Genomic DNA, 17,790 nt, shown 5'->3' on the forward strand with positions numbered 1-17,790 from the left:
TGTATTGGCTTTGGTTGTGAACTGTACAGTCATGCAGAAACAGAAAATGGCCTTCCCTAAACTATTCCCACAAAGTTGGAAGGTACAATTGTCCGAAATGTCCTGGTAAGCTGAATTATTAAAATTTCCCGTCACTGCAGCTAAGGGGTCTAGGCAAACCCCTGAAAAACAACCCATATCAATATCCACATTCACCAAATCTTACATTTGGCACAATGCAGTCAGGCAGGTAACGTTCTGCTATTCACCAAATCCAGACTTGTCCATCAGATGAGTGATCTCCACAGAACATGTTCCCACTTCTCCAAAGTCCAGAGGTGGCAGCTTTACACCACTCCTTCTAACTCTTGGCATTGTGCTTGGTAACGTAAGGCTTACATGCAGCTGCTCAGTCATGGAAACTCATCTCATGGAGCTCCTGGCACAGTTTTTGTGCTGATGTTAACCCAAGAGGAGCTTTGTAGTCAGTAGAGCATTGGTGACTTTCATGTCCCTCAGCATCTGTAGACCCTGCTTTGTAACTTGACGTGGTCCCTAATTCATGGGTTCCTATACTTTCCACTTTTCAATATAACCACTCATAGATGATTATGGGATATTTAGAGGAAATAAATATCATGAACTGACTTTTACAATGAAGGTCCTATTACAAGACCACGATGGTATCCATGATATCTTTAGAATTACCCATTCCCTCACAAATGTTAAAAAAGACAGACTGCACAGCAAGGGGCTGGATTTTATACATTTGTGATGGGACTGAATGAAACCCCTGAATTCAATGATTAAGAAGTGTGCTCCAATGCTTTTGTCCATATAGTGAATTTCTTAGAGCAAATAATTGCAGTACCTGTGTGCTTCCAGTAGATGGCAGCTGTTAATGCAGCATATTTCATGCTTCGTATGCCAGTTATGTTAATGGTCATTTTGGTAATCCCCCCTATTGTGATCTGCTCTTATTCTATTAGTGGAGATCCTCTACGACATTTTCTATTTTGTATAAGAAAAATGAAGCCCATCATCTAAGGATATTTTCTAATCCTTCTTTATTGATGGCAATCCTTAAGTTGCTTCCAAAACATGGCAGATCTTTCAAAACTATAGTGGCCGCTACCGGGTACTACAGATCAACCCCGTATAGTACCCAGACATAGCCACTATAAAGATTACGGATCTGCCGTGTTCCTGCAGCATCTGAGAAGCCTCCAGTAATCACACCCTCATCGATAAGGTATTGATGGCCTGTCCTAAGGGTAGGTCATCAGTAAAAGCTGGCCAAGCCCTTTAAGAGCAAATGATCGTTATGGCCAATTAATCATCTGAAATGAATTTGTACATGCCTTAGGTCGATAGTCAAATGAAAGATCTTTACATCCAGGAACAATCTGTTATTGAAAGAATGTTCCTAGAGGGATTGTTCATTTGTTGCCTGGTGTCATTGAACATGAATGGCCAGGTGAAAGGACTACTGGCAAATGTGGACTAAGATGTGTATGACTGCTTCACCATAATCATTCACCAGACGATCGATTGTTCAACCACCAAATTGCTGTTATCTAATGTGTAGCCATGATGACTGCTAAATTTACAGTCATGGCCAAAAGTGGTGGCACTCTTGAAATTGTTCCAGAAAAGAAAGTATTTCCCCCAGAATAGTATTGCAATTACACATGCTTTGTTATACACATGTTTATTTCCTTTGTGTATACTGGAACAATGCAAAAAAAACAGAGAAAAAAAGGCAAATTGGACATAATTTCACATAACACCAAAAATAGGCTGGACATTATTGTTGGCCCCTTCAACTTCATATTTGGTTGCACACCCTTTGGAATAAATAACTACAATCAATCGGTGTTAAATGGGATTTAGATCCAGACTCATTGCTGGCTACTTCAGAACTTTCCAGCGCTTTCCATCCAAACAGTAGAATGATGTGCTTTACCAAAAAGCTCTATGTTAGTCTCATTAGTCCACAAGACTCTTTCCCAGAAGGATTTTGGCTTACTCTCATACATTTTGGCAAACTGCAGTCTAGCTTTTTTATGTCTCTGTGTCAGCAGGGGGTCCTGCTGGGTCTCCTGCCATAGCATTTCATTTCATTCAAATATCGACATATAGTTCTCGCTGACACTGATTCACACTGAGCCTTGAATTTCTTTGGACCTTGATTGCGGCTGCTTATCCACCATACAAATTATCCTGTGTTGCGACTTTTCATCAATTTTCTCTGCTGACACATCCAGGGAGATTAATTACAGTGCCATAGGTTGTAAACATCTTTATTATGTTGCGCACCGTGGACAAAGGAACATCAAGATCTCTGGAGATGGTTTTGTAACATTGAGATTGTTGATATTTTTCTATAATTTTGGTGCTGAAGTTCTCAGACTGTTCTCTTTTCTTCTTCTTTTCTTCCATGCTGAGTATGGCTGAAACAGACACACAATGCAAAGATTGAGTAAACTTCACCTCTTTTTATCTGGTTTCAGGTGTGTGTTTTTCATATTGCCCACACCTGTTACTTGCCACAGGTGAGTTTGAACGAGCATCACATGCTTGAAACAAAGGTGTTTACCGCAATTTTAGAAAGGTGCCAACATTTTTGTTTTTTTTGTGTGAAACTCGCATTTTTTCCCTCTTTTTTTGTGTTGTTCCAATATACACAAAGGAAATAAACATGTGTATAACAAAACACGTGTAATTGCAATAATTTTCTTGGAGAAATAGTTCATTTTCTGGAACAATTTCAAGCGTGCCAACACTTTCGGCCATGACATGGAAAGCAGCACTGCATGCAGATGATATCACTGCTTTTCTAATAGGATTACTATATGATAGCATTACTGATTTGTAGGTTTCTGCCCTGAAGTTGGAGCTGGCCAGTCAGCGGGCCCCTGTGGTCCTCAGCGAGGTATGTACTTATGTTATGGAAAATGTTCTCTTTCCACAGGAGACCACTTGTTTTCGGTTGGCGCTCTGTGGCACTGCCCAGTGGCAGGTGTATACGGTACTTACGAACGCCTCCAGGGGCCTGTATCATGGAGGCAGAGTCTCTATATGTTCGCGGGCTGCGATGGTGTCAACCCTTTCCTTGTCTTTTCATTGTGTTGGTTTATGGAGTGTTACTTTACTTTTAGTCCATGACCATAAAGGAGCTTCGGGAAGAGATCCTAACTCTTCGTCAGCAGCTGGTGGCCCTCACGTCCCCAGGCGGTGGTCCGTCTAACCCTTACATACTCCGAAACAAACTGAAGGAGGCAGTGAAGAAAATTTCTCAGCTGAGTTTGGAGAAACAACAGCTTATTGACATGGGGAACAGACTGCGAGCAGAACTGGCTGCGGCTGAAGGTGAATTAGTACTGTTGTGTCTGGACGGTACTGGAAATAATAAAATAAATCAGATTGGCAGTAAATAAATAAAAAAGCTGCTTCTGAAAAAGCACTAATGGTTTTACTGTGGTTTTCAACACATTGGTTGTTTTTAGAGTGAAAAACTTATTTTTTTTAGTTTACATGTTTCAATTATAACATTCGCATCGTAACACACAGCAAAACTTCATGGAGTTTTTCAGATGATGTTTTTGATGCGGTTTTAAAGGGAGTTGGTCACCAGGTTTTTCCCACCTATACCTAGTGCAGCATAATGTAGGGCCAGAGTCCCTGATTCGAGCAATGCGTCACTTACTGGGCTGCTTAGTATAGTTAGTATATTTTGATACAATCACTGATTTATCAGACGCAGATAATCAATAGAGGACTAGTAAGCCTGTAGTCCTCCATTTTCATGAGCTCTGTATAACCAGACCCCCACCACTGATTGGCAGCTTTTCGGTGAAAGCTGCCAATCAGTGATATGGGCAGGGTTATACAGAGCTCAGTATTCAGAGAAATCTAGATCTGCAGCAGATAAAACTATGATTTTATCAAAATAATAGCAAGCAGCCCAGTAAGTGACAAATCACTGCAATTAGGGTATCTGCCCCTATATTATGATACTATTAGATGAGGCAGCAAAAAACAGTGACAGATTCCCTTTAACAGCACTTCAACTGCAACATCTGAAAACAACCCATTAAACAGTCAGGTAATTGGCTTAGATGACACTCCTTAGGGTACCGTTACACTAAACAATTTACCAACGATCACAACCAGCGATACGACCTGGCCGTGATCGTTGGTAAGTCGTTGTGTGGTCGCTGGAGAGCTGTCACACAGACAGCTCTCCAGCGACCAACGATGCCGAAGTCCCCGGGTAACCAGGGTAAACATCGGGTTACTAAGCGCAGGGCCATTGTAAATGTAAAAAAACAAAAACACTACATACTCACATTCCGGTGACTGTCACGTCCCTCGCCGTCAGCTTCCCGCACTGACTGTGTCAGTGCCGGCCGTAAAGCACAGCACAGCGGTGACGTCACCGCTGTGCTCTGCTTTTACTTTACGGCCGGCACTCACAGTCAGTGCGGGAAGCTGACGGCGAGGGATGTGACAGACATCAGAAGGTGAGTATGTAGTGTTTTTTTTTTTACATTTACAATGGTAGCCAGGGTAAACATCGGGTTACTAAGCGCGGCCCTACACTTAGTAACCCGATGTTTACCCTGATTACAAGCGAACACATCGTTGGTGTCACACACACCGATCCAGCGATGACAGCGGGTGATCCAGCGACGAAATAAAGTTTCAAACGATCTGCTACGACGTACGATTCTCAGCGGGGTCCCTGATCGCAGTAGCGTGTCAGACACAGCGAGATCGTATGTATATCGCTGGAACGTCACGGATCGTGCCGTCGTAGCGACCAAAGTGCCACTGTGAGATGGTACCCTTACACCCTTGGCTATCACCATTATCAGCCCCTCGCGTAGTATTCATTGAATGCAAATCCAGAGGTCAGGAATACAGTGGGGAAAATAAGTATTTGATCCCTTGCTGATTTTGTAAGTTTTCCCCCTGACAAAGACATGAACAGTCTATAATTTTAAGGGTCGGTTAAATTTAACATTGAGAGATAGAATATCAAAAATCCAAAAAATCACATTGTATAAATTATATAATAGCGATTCCACCCGCCGCTATTGCGGGCACATGTCAGCTGTACAAAACAGCTGACATGTCCCGGCTTTGATGCGGGCTCACCTCTGGAGCCCACATCAAAGCGGGGGTTCTGACCTCGGACGTACTATTCCGTCCGAGGTTAGAAAGGGGTTAAAAATGGGTCGTGGCTGGGTCTTCCAGCAAGACAATGACCCAAAACATACAGCCAAGGCAACAAAGGAGTGGCTCACAAAGAAGCACATTAAGGTCATGGAGTGGCCTAGCCAGTCTCCAAATCTTAATCCCATAGAAAACTTATGGAGGGAGTTGAAGCTCCGAGATGAAATGCGACAGCTTCAAAATCTTAATGATTTAGAGATGATCTGCAAAGAGGAGTGGACCAAAATTCCTCCTGATATTTCCGCAAACTTCATCATGAACTACAAATAACATCTGACTGCTGTGCTTGCCAACAAGGGTTTTGCCACCAAATATTAAGTCTTGTTTGCCAGAAGGATCAAATACTTATTTATCACTGCAAAATGCAAATACATTTACAGAATTTATGCAATGTGATTTTCTGGATTTTATTTTTGATATTCCATCTCTCAATGTTAAAATTAACCTACCCTTAAAATTATATACTGTTCATGTCTTTGTCAGTGGGCAAACTTCCAAAATCAGCAAGGGATCAAATACTTGTTTCCCCCACTGTATATTCTATATACTGCATACTCTACTGTGATCACATAGGTACAAACCTCTACACTGTACAGTGGGATCACATGTCCCTTTACAAGCCGTGCACTAGCACCAAAGGTTTCCTTTCAATGACAACAAGCAGGGGTCTTCAGACAATGAGGAAATGTTATAGAAAGATGCATAAAGTTATCAGTGAAAACAGACATTTCTTTTATTATCGGCCATCGGGTTGCACCTACTGAATTGAGATTGAGATTATAGTAAAAGTATGTAGTAGATGATTCTCATTCACCACTCCCTTAACTCTGTGCTCTCTCGAGGCAACCGGATGTTTTTCTGGAGTGACGTTATTATTAATCACAACATATATTGAAAAAACAAAACTATGGCTTGGCTACAAACTGCATTTTATCAAGCTATACATTGTGAAAGACATAATACCATTCATGCCATTAATAGTAAAAGAGATCATCTTTTTCTCCTCACCCATGACAGCATTTGAGAGAGTGGGATCTTCCCCTATTACTGGATAGAAACCAAGAGCAGAAACTAAAAGGGCACCACCTTCTTTCTCCTTAAATGTGTTTTTCTGTCCTTTTGTGTAGAAGTCTTGGGCACACGGCTGGTGCAGCCGTAAATCATGGAACAACATAGTGTGTTCTATAGCAAAGTCGAGTAGGAATGGCAATGCATACAGGGGCCCAGTTGGGTGCTGAAATGCTAACTTCACTTTGGGAGAATCTAGATGTAATACTTAAGGCCTTGTGTTTTGGTGGGCCTGCAGCCTTGTGTTTTCGCTTCTGCAGTGGCCTTGTGATTCCCACTTGTCTTCCAGCCGAGTGTTTTTCGTGTGGCCTTGTAGCCTGGCGTTCCTCGTTTGACCTTGCAGATTTGCATTTCTTGTTTAGGTTGCACCTTGGCTTGGTTTGGGGCACCTGTCTTGTGAGCAGGAGATCCTGAGATCCGTTCTCAGCAGTGCTTGGTGTTCATCTTCTCTGTATGAATCTTAAAGCATGTGTTGTGGTTGGCCACTGGCCTCATGTTTTGGGCCAGCCGCCTCATGTTTGGCTTCATGTCTTGTTTGTTGGGCCGGCTACCTCATGTCTGGCCTGATGTTTTGTTTGTTGAGCTGGCGGCCTCATGTTCAGTGTTCTGGCCTGTCGTGTCATGTCTGGTGTTGGCCTGCTACCTTGGGTATATCCTCATGTCGCCTATTTGCCATGCCAACTCATGTCTGGTGTTTGGCCTGCTTGAAGGTTTTCTGGCTGCTTTGTAGTTGAATAGCCTGCCCCTGCTACCTCAGGTCTAGAATTTTCTTCAGCTGCCTCTGCCTCACGGCGTGACTTGATGAGGCCTTCGGTGGAGTATGACTTTTAGTGGTATGTACAACTTTAGGGGCCATGGTTTTTACCTAGCCAGCCAACTTGTGGCTTCTAGGTCTGTTTTCACTACGGTCTCAAAGCTTCACTACCCTTTACTAACAATACTATTGATATTGGTAAGGATGGCTTCCAGATGATACTTCAGTCTGTAGAGTCTATTAAACATCAAGGAGGGCCTTGAATAAAATAGTCCTGGGGGTAGCTGGTGAGTCCAACAGTTTTCCAGTCCATCCTTCATACTTGGATAGCATATTGAACTGGTCTACATTTTAACACCTCTGTCCCAGTTTGTCCTCTTGCTAGGCCACTAGGAACCCTAATCAAGGCATTGTTAGGTTTACCATGGTCTTTGAATCACTTGACTTCTGCTTTCATTAATATGCTAAGTCTTAGTACTAATTCCTATATACTTCAGTTGTTGGTTAGGTGATTTATCAAGTATAGAATATCTAAATTAAATCCGAGGAAGCTAACCAACCATTGTAATCAGTACAAGATTTTTTTCTACTCTTAATTGGTGCTCCAAATCGATAGGGACATTATCTTGATTGTGAACGTTTTAGATATCATTCAATCTTCCTTCCTTAAGAACTATTCATTGAACTAGGATGTTCTTTGGATCTTTTTTCAGGTGTAAGATCTTACTGGGGTAATCTCTCCCAATCTGAGGATTCCTTAGTTATCTTTTCTCAGGTGACTTCATGGGTGAAGGGAAAAACTTCTAATTACATACCGGTAATTTGATTTTCCTAAAACCTCTATTTATTCCCTGCCTCTGGCTTATGGTTGATGGTGGTTCTTCTCAAGCTTCTCTTCTCAAAATGAAGAATGGGCTTGAGTGAATGTATAAATAATATCAATAATAATGATGAGAATTCCTACTTGACTTCTTGGAAACCACATTGAAGGAGGAAGTGGCAGTTGCCTTTTTATTTTGTGCTCTTGGCTTCCTGTCCAATGATAGGGATGGATCCCACTGTCTTGGGTGCTGTCATGGGTTTTAGGAAAATCAAATTACCGGTGAGCATCATATTCCCATTTCTTACTTAATAAAGGCCGTTGCATTTTATTCTGCATATGGTGTGGTTAATACAGAAGTCTATTGAGGAATACATCCGGTGCCTTCAACGTTTCTCAGACTGTAGTAAAAGTACATTACTGTGGGTTTTTCCACCTTTTGGTGTTAGTTCTATAAGTAAGCTTGGTGACCCTCTTCCAAAGTATTGTTAACCCTTTCAGTTTTCATCTATATATACCGTATATAGTAAATGTTCCCCTTTGCAGGAAATACATCAAAGGAACCCGTTTCTCAAGTTATCAAGACTCCTCCTTCTAAACTTCACCCACGAGAGATGCAGAATCGCCTTTCAGCACTGGAGGGTCTGCAGTACCAGCTAACCTCACAGGTAGGCTATTGTTGGCATAACACTTTTGCTGGCATTCTGCCAGTATTACCAGTCCTTCTTTTTCCAACATTCTTTCACAGAGGGGATATTGCTATAATACTATATATATACTATATATATATAGGAAATGTGCCGCCTCATTAAAATAGGGAGATCAGGAGTGGATGGGGGGGAAGAGCAATGCAGACAACTATAATTTTTTTTACGTATAGTTCAGTAAGTGGGCCACTAGTAATTTCAATTCCCGAACTTCAAAGTTCTCATCAAAGGTTGAAACATTTTGCACTTAGTCACAATATAAACAGCAGCTCTAAAGCACAAACTTCTGTTCTTAGAAGTGAAATGCTATTAAACAGCAGAATGAGAATATCCATTTGCCCATCTAATGCTGTATTATTTGGGTGGAGATGCATATGTGTAGTAATATTGCATCCCTGTAGTATATAGTAACGGTATACGCCGCATGTGTGAAAGCCATCTAACGTAAAATGTAGGTTTCCATGAATTGTATAACATTTTATCCCATTTTAGCCACTGTTCTCATGAATCATGTTCACCATGATGTATATGGTTTTATATATACGCATCTCCATCTGCAGCATAAATTGACATGCTATAAATCTTGAACTAACAGCTCCTGTCAGTACATGCTGCAGATATAATTCAAGGCATGTGCATGAGATTTCTTAAAATTCCATGCACTTTGCTGGCACTGTAAAATGTTTGTGAAATTTTGAGACAATATCTGTTTAGTAACTGTAAGGCTGTGTGCACATGTCGCCTTTGCCACACGGATTTGTCACAAAAACTGAAGGGAATCCGATGCTAGCAAAGTGTATGAGAATCCTGAAGTCTGATGCACAAGTTGCTTACTTGTGACTTGCAGATTCAAATCTACAGCATGTCAATTCTATCAGCATTTTTTCACCCATCAACTTCAATTAACTCAGTCAAAAAAGTGTAAAAGTGATTGTGGATTTGTAGCGTTTTTGTAGCGGTTTTGCATGCGATTTTAGACCGCAGTGAAAGCGATAGAGATAGATTATAGACAGACATATAATTGCACAACTCCCTGACATATAATAAAATTGCACCCTGTGGAGCTTTTTATGATTAAATAAATTAATGAGAAAAACTGTGGAGTCCTAACGATTTTTTGTAACCAGCAAAGGTAAAGCAGATAGATGTGAGCTGATATTATCAGGCTGAGAGGGATCATGGTCATTGGGCCCTTCCCAGCCTAAAAATACCAGCTCTCAGCCGCCCCAGAAGTGGCACATCAGATTAGATGCACCAATTCTGTATTGGGGATGTCGTTGATAGACATCTCTTCATTACTAACACCAGGGCTTGATGTCGTCAGCTGTGTTTCTGGAGAATTCACAGCTGACATCAACCCCAAGCCCCATTACTCCTATTGCCACCACACCAGGGCCATCGGAAAGAGCCAAGGTAAAGACCCAGAATTGGCACATCTAATGTGATGCGCCACTTCTGTGGCAGCTGAGAGCTTGGATTTTTTGGGCCCATTAACCAGGGACCTTCCCAGCCTGATAATATAAGCCCGGAGCTGTCTGCTTTACCTTTTCCAGTTACAAAAATGGGAGGAGCCCACGTAGTTTTTTTCATTTGTTTGTTCATTCATTCCTGTATTTGTTTATTTAGTCATAAAAAGCTGTCCAATAAGCTTCACAGGGTGCAATTTTATAATATGTCGGGGGGTTATGCAATTATGTCTTTCGGTCTGTCTATGTCTGTATATCTATGTTTGTCTATCTATATCTATTATCTATCCAAAAATGCTCAAAATTCTTGTGAAGAAATGCAGAAATGGTGTAGAAATTTCTGCATTCAAATACTCAATGTGTGCTCTTAGCCTGAAGTGTTCAGATGAGAAATTCCCTTTGGTTTCTTACTGTTCTTTTTTATGTTTTATCTTCTCAAGGAGTTACAATTTGCCCAGTACCAGAAATTTACCAAGGATCACACCACTACAGCAGCCAGAAACAAAATGGACGGAGACACTTCTGTAGTGTTAGGTGCTAAGCAGGTAAATGAGTAATGTTGGCTGTGCCCTGAGCGGATATTTTCTGCAGAAGTGGAGAATAGTCCTGTCTTGGTAATTTGCACTATTCAATTTTTATCTATTGAAATCACAATTGGATGGATATTTTCTTTGACATAGGATCCCGCTTTACAGGTGTATATAGAAGATGACTATATGTGTTTAATTTTATTCCCTTTTCCGTAACAAATATTTTTATGTCGGACACATGTTTGTTTGTTTTTTTAGACAGGGGGACGAGTCTAGTAACAACAAATTGGATTGGCAGCAGTTTTTTTTTCTTTCACACATTGCGGCCCTCATAAGGTCATAAAAGACTTTTGAGGGCATTTCAACATTTAAATGCATATTTTTTTATCTGATGTTCATTGTAGTTGGGTCTGGAATACTAACCCCATTTACAGAGCAAATTCTGCCTCCAGGCTGCATAACAGAGCTGATTAAAGTCAGTTACGAGCTAGCCACTTTTGCTTCCACCTAGCATCAAGTAATCACTGGGTCCGGTGAAGGAAACGCTGTTGTATCTTCCCATACAGTAGGCATGGAGCATCTTCATTGCTGGGTAAACAATGATCAGGAAGGCTGAACAGTAATAAACCATCTCTGCCTTCTCTATGGTGATTCTGTCTGTGTCTGACTGTCTGTGTGCTTCCCGCACCCGCAGCTGCACTGTTCCACAATGAAATGGCATGTCACTTCAGAGTAGAATATGTATTCTACTAATCCTTCATTGAAATAGTAGAATCTGACAGATCACGCTTTTTCTATTGTAGTTCATCAGACAAAATCCCCTTCCCTAAAAAAATAAATGAAAAAAATTACATTATTGGTATGAGAAACAGAAACGAAACTATCGATTTTTGACATTTTTGCCACATGGTGAGCCCTGTAAAAAGAGGAGTGATGAAATTGCAAAATAAGCAGTCAAAAAGATTCACGTGCACAAAAAAATAGCACTCATGAAGATAACATCTTGTCACGCCCCCAAAAGAAATCAAACCCTCATCCATCGTCTCTGGTGGGGGAAAAAAAAGATATGGCTCTTAAACTATGAGGCCGAATCTTTAAAATCCCAGATCAGCATTGCATGGCTTGTAATTCTCCTAAGGCCAACTTGACATTCTCCATAAGTAGAATCTTTAACCCTTAGATCTCCTGTCAGAGGCCTCACCTAGCCAAATCAAGAACCAACACCCTGATACACATATGTGCAAATGGGTTGGCCTTTCGCTTCTCGGCTTTTGGTTAAGACCAAGGGTGGTATCATTGGAAAGGACCGTTTTAGGGCATCTTCGTAGAATGGTACATCATGCATACTGGGTGTGGTGCTCTGGGCTGACTGGGTGGTTTATATAGTCATCCAGTTGAGACACTGCCACCCCTCCCTCCCCCAAAATAGAAGATATTAGGTCAGGTAGTTTGAGAGCTTGAGGTGGAAAGTGCCTCAGGAGTGGTGACCTCACTGTGCATGGTAAACCCACTTGAGTTTATGGCACTTTCTCCTACGCCTCATTGGGGGACACAGGACCATGGGTGTTATGCTGCTTGCCACTAGGAGGACACTAAGTAAACACAAAGTTAACTCCTCCTCTGCAGTATACACCCCTTGACTGGCCAGTAACGACTCAGCTTAGTGTCTGTAGGAGGCACTTGGGTCTGTTCTCACGTCTTTTATTTTATTTTAAATTTTCTGTAAATTTTTATTTTTTAATTAACAGAGGGAAGGGGGCGACGGATCCTTTCAGGGTCCGCTCTCCCCCGAACCATCAACAGGCGAGCACAGCGAGTATACCTCCCCGTACCTCTCCTGCGACGTTTGGGGCACGCCTAATCTACGCTAGGGCGATGGTTCCTATACGGTCCCGATCTCCCCCCTGTAAGTTGGTGAGCACTTAGAGTATACCTCTCATGTGCATCTCCCGGGCTCCACCGCACTCAAGCCCTCACCTTGGCGTCTCGTAGTCCCCACAGTAGCCGTAAGCCCCCTCTGGCAGGCACATCCATGAGTCCCCTGCGGCAGGCACAGCTGTAAGTCCCCTAAGAAGGTAAGCACACTTCAGGATCCTCTCCGTCCCCCGACACAGGGAGGATCGATTGAGCTGGAGGTGGTTCCTCCTCGGTGAGTACTATTCTTCCTCACGCTGCCGGCGTGGGAAGATGTGGTCCGGGTCCCTGGGGAGAGGTACCGCTGGCTAGATGCCAGCGGCGATCATTAGGCGCGGCGTCTAGGCCGCCGGCATGCTCCGCCGGCCGGCTCCACTAATTTAGTCCCCGGCTTCTCCAGCCGGACTAGGCCGCAGTTCAAAAATCCCGCCCACCGCCGGAGCCCCGCCCACTGTTCAGGCGCTTCTCGCTCTGAACGAGAAGAGCTCTGCAAATCTCGGTCGCCATCTTGGGACTCCACTGCTGCATGGAAATACAGCTGAAAACGCCACTTCCTCCCTGGGGACACCAGCTCAGGACCGTGGGTAAGTTGCTCCACTGCATAGGGAAAAGTTTAAACCCTTCTCTGCACCCATAGCTCTGCTATTGCAGTTTATCGGAGAATAGACATTCACTATGTCTCAATCTAAGGAGGCAAAACGGGACAATAAAAAGCACACTGTGTTTTTTACTTCATGTGCCACTTGCAATTCTGCGTTGCCACATGCCCACAATACCCCCTTGTGGCAGAACTGTGACCCGGTCTGTGCGCAGCCGCCTTCTGCCGCCACCCCCAATGTCTCCATCGACCCCGCCGAGCCTAACCCTCCTGAGTCAAGGCATTGGACTCTTTCCGAGGGTCCTCCTTAAGCCAGGACTCACCTCCGTCGGCTGCGACGGAATCTGGCGCCGGCGCGGGGCCGTCCGACCACAGGGGGCGTACCGTACTACGGGAATCTCGGGGTGCCCGAAAAAGGACCCTTCCCTCATATCCCGTCCAGGCTCGAGCTTCAGTATCTGTCAGCTCATCTTCTCGCTCCCCCTCCCCCGAGCGTCGCAGCGTACATGACTCAGAATACGAGTTAGAGGAATCTTTAACCCAAGACTCCTCTATCGGTCAGGAGACTCTTGACTCCCTTATTGAGGCAGTCAACAAAACACTAATGGTGGACGAGGAATCGGTATCCACTCAGGAACACGTCGTGTCTTTTAAAAATTCTAAACATGTTCAAAGGACATTTGCTAATCACCCTGAGTTTCAGGACATTGTCCAAAAGCACAGGGAACACCCGGAGAAGCGATTTACGGCTCAAAAAGCCACGGAAGCTAAATATCCTTTCTCCAAGGATTTGATGAAGGAGTTGCTTCTCTCTCCCTCTGTGGATCCTGCCGTTTCGCAACTCGCATCCAAAACTGTCTTATCTCTGTCCGACTGTTCATCAGTCAAAAATCCTTCTGACCGTCAAATTACTACCTGGCTCACTCAGTCTTTGAGGCCTCAGGAGCAGCTCTCCTTCCATCTTTTGATGCTACCTGGGTGGCTAAGGCAATGGTTGCCTGGGCAGAGGTGTTAAACTCTACCGTCCACGGCAGTAATCTTCCCCCAGAGGCGGCTAGACTAGCTAATCAGATAGCTTAGGCCGGAGATTTCGTAGTTAACGCTTCCATAGATGCGGCTTATTGCGCAGCGCAAGCGGCTGCAAACGCAATCTCCATCAGGAGGGCCTTATGGCTCCGTGATTGGCGAGCAGATTCTGCTTCTAAAAAGTCGCTGACTTCTTTACCTTACCAAGCGGGTCGTTTATTTGGGGAGAAACTAGATCAAATCATTTCTGACGCTACCAGAGGGAAGAGTAAATTTCTTCCCCAGCAAAAACCTGCCCCGCCTTTTCGGAATCAACAGCAATTTTGATTCCGGTCCTTTCGGAACAACTCAAGTTGGTCCTCCTCTTCCCCTGGTTCTGGACGGCGGGAAAACAGAAATCCTCAGGTCTCATACAGACCAATCCATTCCTGGAAACCCAGACTGAGACCTTCGGGCCCTAAGCCATCCGTATCCCTTAAACCTTCTACACAATGACTCGTTGTCGTGTCCGGCGGACACCGACAAAGTAAGCGGACGCCTTCTTTCCTTCCGTCAAAATTGGCTCTCGGTCATTCACGACGAGTGGGTCAGAGAGCTTGTGTCTTCCGGATACAACATCGAGTTTTCTTCCATCCCCCCTCCGTGCTTCTTCCAGTCTTCTCCCCCCAAAGCAAGGGCATCACATCTTCTTCAAGCCATACAGGCCCTTCAAAGGGACGGTGTCATCGTTCCGGTCCCTCGCGACCAAAGGTTCAAGGGGTTTTACTCCAACCTTTTCGTGGTCCCAAAGAAGGACGGGGCCTTACGGCCCATACTGGACCTCAAACTGCAAAACAAGTTTGTACGGGTTCTACACTTCAGGATGGACTCGCTCCGTTCTGTTGTCGCGTCCCTGGAAAAAGGAGAGTTCCTCGCATCCATAGACATCAAGGATGCTTATCTACCTATTCCAATTTTCCCCTCTCATCAGCAGTTCCTGCGCTTCACAGTCCAAGAAGAACACATCCAGTTTGTGGCCTTGCCCTTCGGACTCGCCACTGCCCCCAGAGTCTTCACGAAGGTCATGGCGGCTGTCATGGCCATTTTTCACGCTCGGGGAGTGGTAGTCCTTCCATATCTGGACGACCTTTTAATCACGGGTCCGTCCCATTCTGCCTGCGAAGAGTCTGTAAGTATCACCGTGGATTCTCTTTCTCGCCTGGGTTGGAAAATCAACTTTGAGAAATCATCTCCAGTGCCGGCTCAGCAAATCTGCTTCCTGGGCATGATCTTGGACTCTTCCCGCGGGTTAGTCATTCTCCCTCCAGAGAAGGTCTTGCCCTTACAACAGGGAGCGCACAAGCTCTCCCGTCCAGTCCCTCACTCCATTCGCTTTGCTATGCGCATACTCGGGAAAATGGTTGCGGTGATGGAAGCCGTTCCGTTTGCGCAGTTCCATCTCCGTCCCCTGCAACAGGCACTACTGTCAGCCTGGGACAGGAGTCCTTTTTCCCTCGACCGTCGTTTTCGCCTCTCCCCACAGGTCAGGCAGACTCTCAGATGGTGGACGCTACAGTCCTCCCTGAACCAAGGGAAGTCCTTTCTCCCAGTGCGCTGGTTAGTGGTGACCACCGATGCCAGCCTTTTGGGCTGGGGCGCAGTTTTCAATCACCACACGGCACAAGGTCGTTGGTCCACAAGAGAGTCGTGTCTTCCAATCAATATCTTGGAGATTCAAGCGATCACGCTTGCCTTACGCACCTTTCACCATCTTCTCGCAGGCCATCCCATCAGAATCCAATCCGACAACGCCACGGCAGTGGCGTATATCAACCGACAAGGGGGAACCCGCAGCAGGGCAGCCATGCTCGAAGTCTCCCACATCCTGCTCTGGGCCGAGACCAATCATTCACTCATCTCGGCGATCCACATATCGGGTGTGGAGAATTGGGAAGCGGACTTCCTCAGTTGCCAAGGTCTTGCCTCGGGCGAGTGGTCCCTCCATCCGGAAGTCTTCCAGCAGATTTGTCTTCGCTGGGTGACGCCGGATGTGGATCTCATGGCCTCGAGGCTCAACAACCAGGTTCCCCAGTTCATTGCTCGATCCCGCGATCCTTGCGCCATCGGGGCAGATGCTCTGGTCCTGTCGTGGCATCGGTTCCAGCTGCCATACATATTTCCGCCTCTTCCTCTGCTCCCGAGAGTCATCAAGAAGATCAGGGCAGAGGCGAGACCGGTGATCCTCGTCGCGCCGGACTGGCCGCGCCGAGCATGGTACGCGGAACTCGTCCAAATGGTCACCGATGTCCCCTGGCTGCTTCCAGATCGCACGGATCTTCTCTCACAGGGCCCGATTTGCCACCAGAACTCCGGGGCCCTGTCTTTGACGGCGTGGCTGTTGAATCCTGGATTTTAGCCCAAGCCGGATTCTCTCCAAGGGTTTCTTCTACCATGATTCGCGCGAGGAAACCTGTATCCATGCGCATTTATCATCGCACCTGGCGCATTTTCTTCTCATGGTGCAATGCCCATGGACGTTCTCTTCTGGTGTTTTACATTCCGTCCATTCTGGAGTTTCTCCAATCAGGTTTAGAGTCAGGCCTTGCCCTAAGCTCGCTCAAGGGACAAGTGACCGCATTATCTGTTCTATTCCAACGAAAGATCGCTTCCAGACTGCCGGTTAAGACGTTCATCCAAGGAGTCTCCCGGGTGGTCCCTCCCTATAGAATGCCCCTGGCTTCATGGGATCTTAACTTGGTTCTCGGAGTTCTTCAGGAGGCCCCTTTAGAACCATTGCAGGACATCTCTCTCACCCTCCTTTCTTGGAAGGTGGTCTTTCTCGTGGCGATTACGTCAATCAGGAGAGTTTCTGAGTTGGCGGCCCTTTCTTGCCGACCCCCTTTTCTGATTTTTCACCCAGACAAGGTGGTCTTGAGAACCCTCCCTCCTTCCTACCTAAAGTCGTCTCCTCTTTTCATCTAAACGAGGACATTGTCTTGCCGTCATTCTGTCCGGCACCAACCCATCGTATCAAGAAAGCTCTCCATACTCTGGATGTGGTTAGAGCTCTTTGGCGGTACATATCTCGCACGGCTCCCTTCCGTAAGTCGGATGTCCTGTTCGTGCTTCCAGAAGGACATAGAAAAGGCCTACCCGCCTCAAGGGCCACTCTAGCTAAGTGGATTCGCTCCACTATTCAGGAATCCTACCGCGCCAGGAACACCTCTGTCCCAGCAGGGATTAAGGCGCATTCGACTCGGTCGGTCGGTGCTTCTTGGGCCATTCGGCACCAGGCTTCAGCACAAGAGCTTTGTAAACTGCGACTTGGTCCAGTCTGCATACTTTTACGAAGCACTATCACGTTCATACTCAGGCTTCGGCAGACGCTGCCCTTGGCAGGGTCATTCTGCAGACAGCGGTACCTCAGTAAGCCAGTGGTACATGGGGTTTTAGAAGTGCAATTGTTCCCCACCCAGGGACTGCTTTAGGACTTCCCATAGTCCTGTCCCCCAATGAGGCGTAGGAGAAAAGGAGATTTTTGTGTACTCACCGTAAAATCTTTTTCTCCGAGCCAATCATTAGGAGACACAGCACCCACCCTGTTAGCCTATTGGCTGTTTGTTGTTGTATTTTGTTCCTCGGTTTTGGACATAGTTTACTTGTCTTGGTTTTACTCCTACTGCTTTACTACCGAACTGAGTCGTTACT

General features: G+C 45.2%; 1 protein-coding gene across 9 annotated transcripts in view; it reads left to right on the forward strand.

Annotated features, from left to right (window-relative positions):
- CCDC57 (coiled-coil domain containing 57) overlaps positions 1–17,790 on the forward strand; it is a 122,967-nt gene that overhangs the window by 86,023 nt on the left and 19,154 nt on the right. For all 9 annotated transcript variants that reach the window (XM_077251381.1, XM_077251391.1, XM_077251384.1 and 6 more), the window contains 4 exons: positions 2,858–2,914; positions 3,141–3,351; positions 8,409–8,530; positions 10,476–10,580. In XM_077251381.1, the coding sequence (XP_077107496.1) occupies positions 2,858–2,914; positions 3,141–3,351; positions 8,409–8,530; positions 10,476–10,580 (495 nt within the window). The remainder of the gene's footprint in view (positions 1–2,857; positions 2,915–3,140; positions 3,352–8,408; positions 8,531–10,475; positions 10,581–17,790) is intronic.

The sequence above is a fragment of the Ranitomeya variabilis genome, chromosome 4 (assembly GCF_051348905.1).
Source record: "Ranitomeya variabilis isolate aRanVar5 chromosome 4, aRanVar5.hap1, whole genome shotgun sequence".
In the NCBI taxonomy this organism is placed as follows: domain Eukaryota; kingdom Metazoa; phylum Chordata; class Amphibia; order Anura; family Dendrobatidae; genus Ranitomeya; species Ranitomeya variabilis.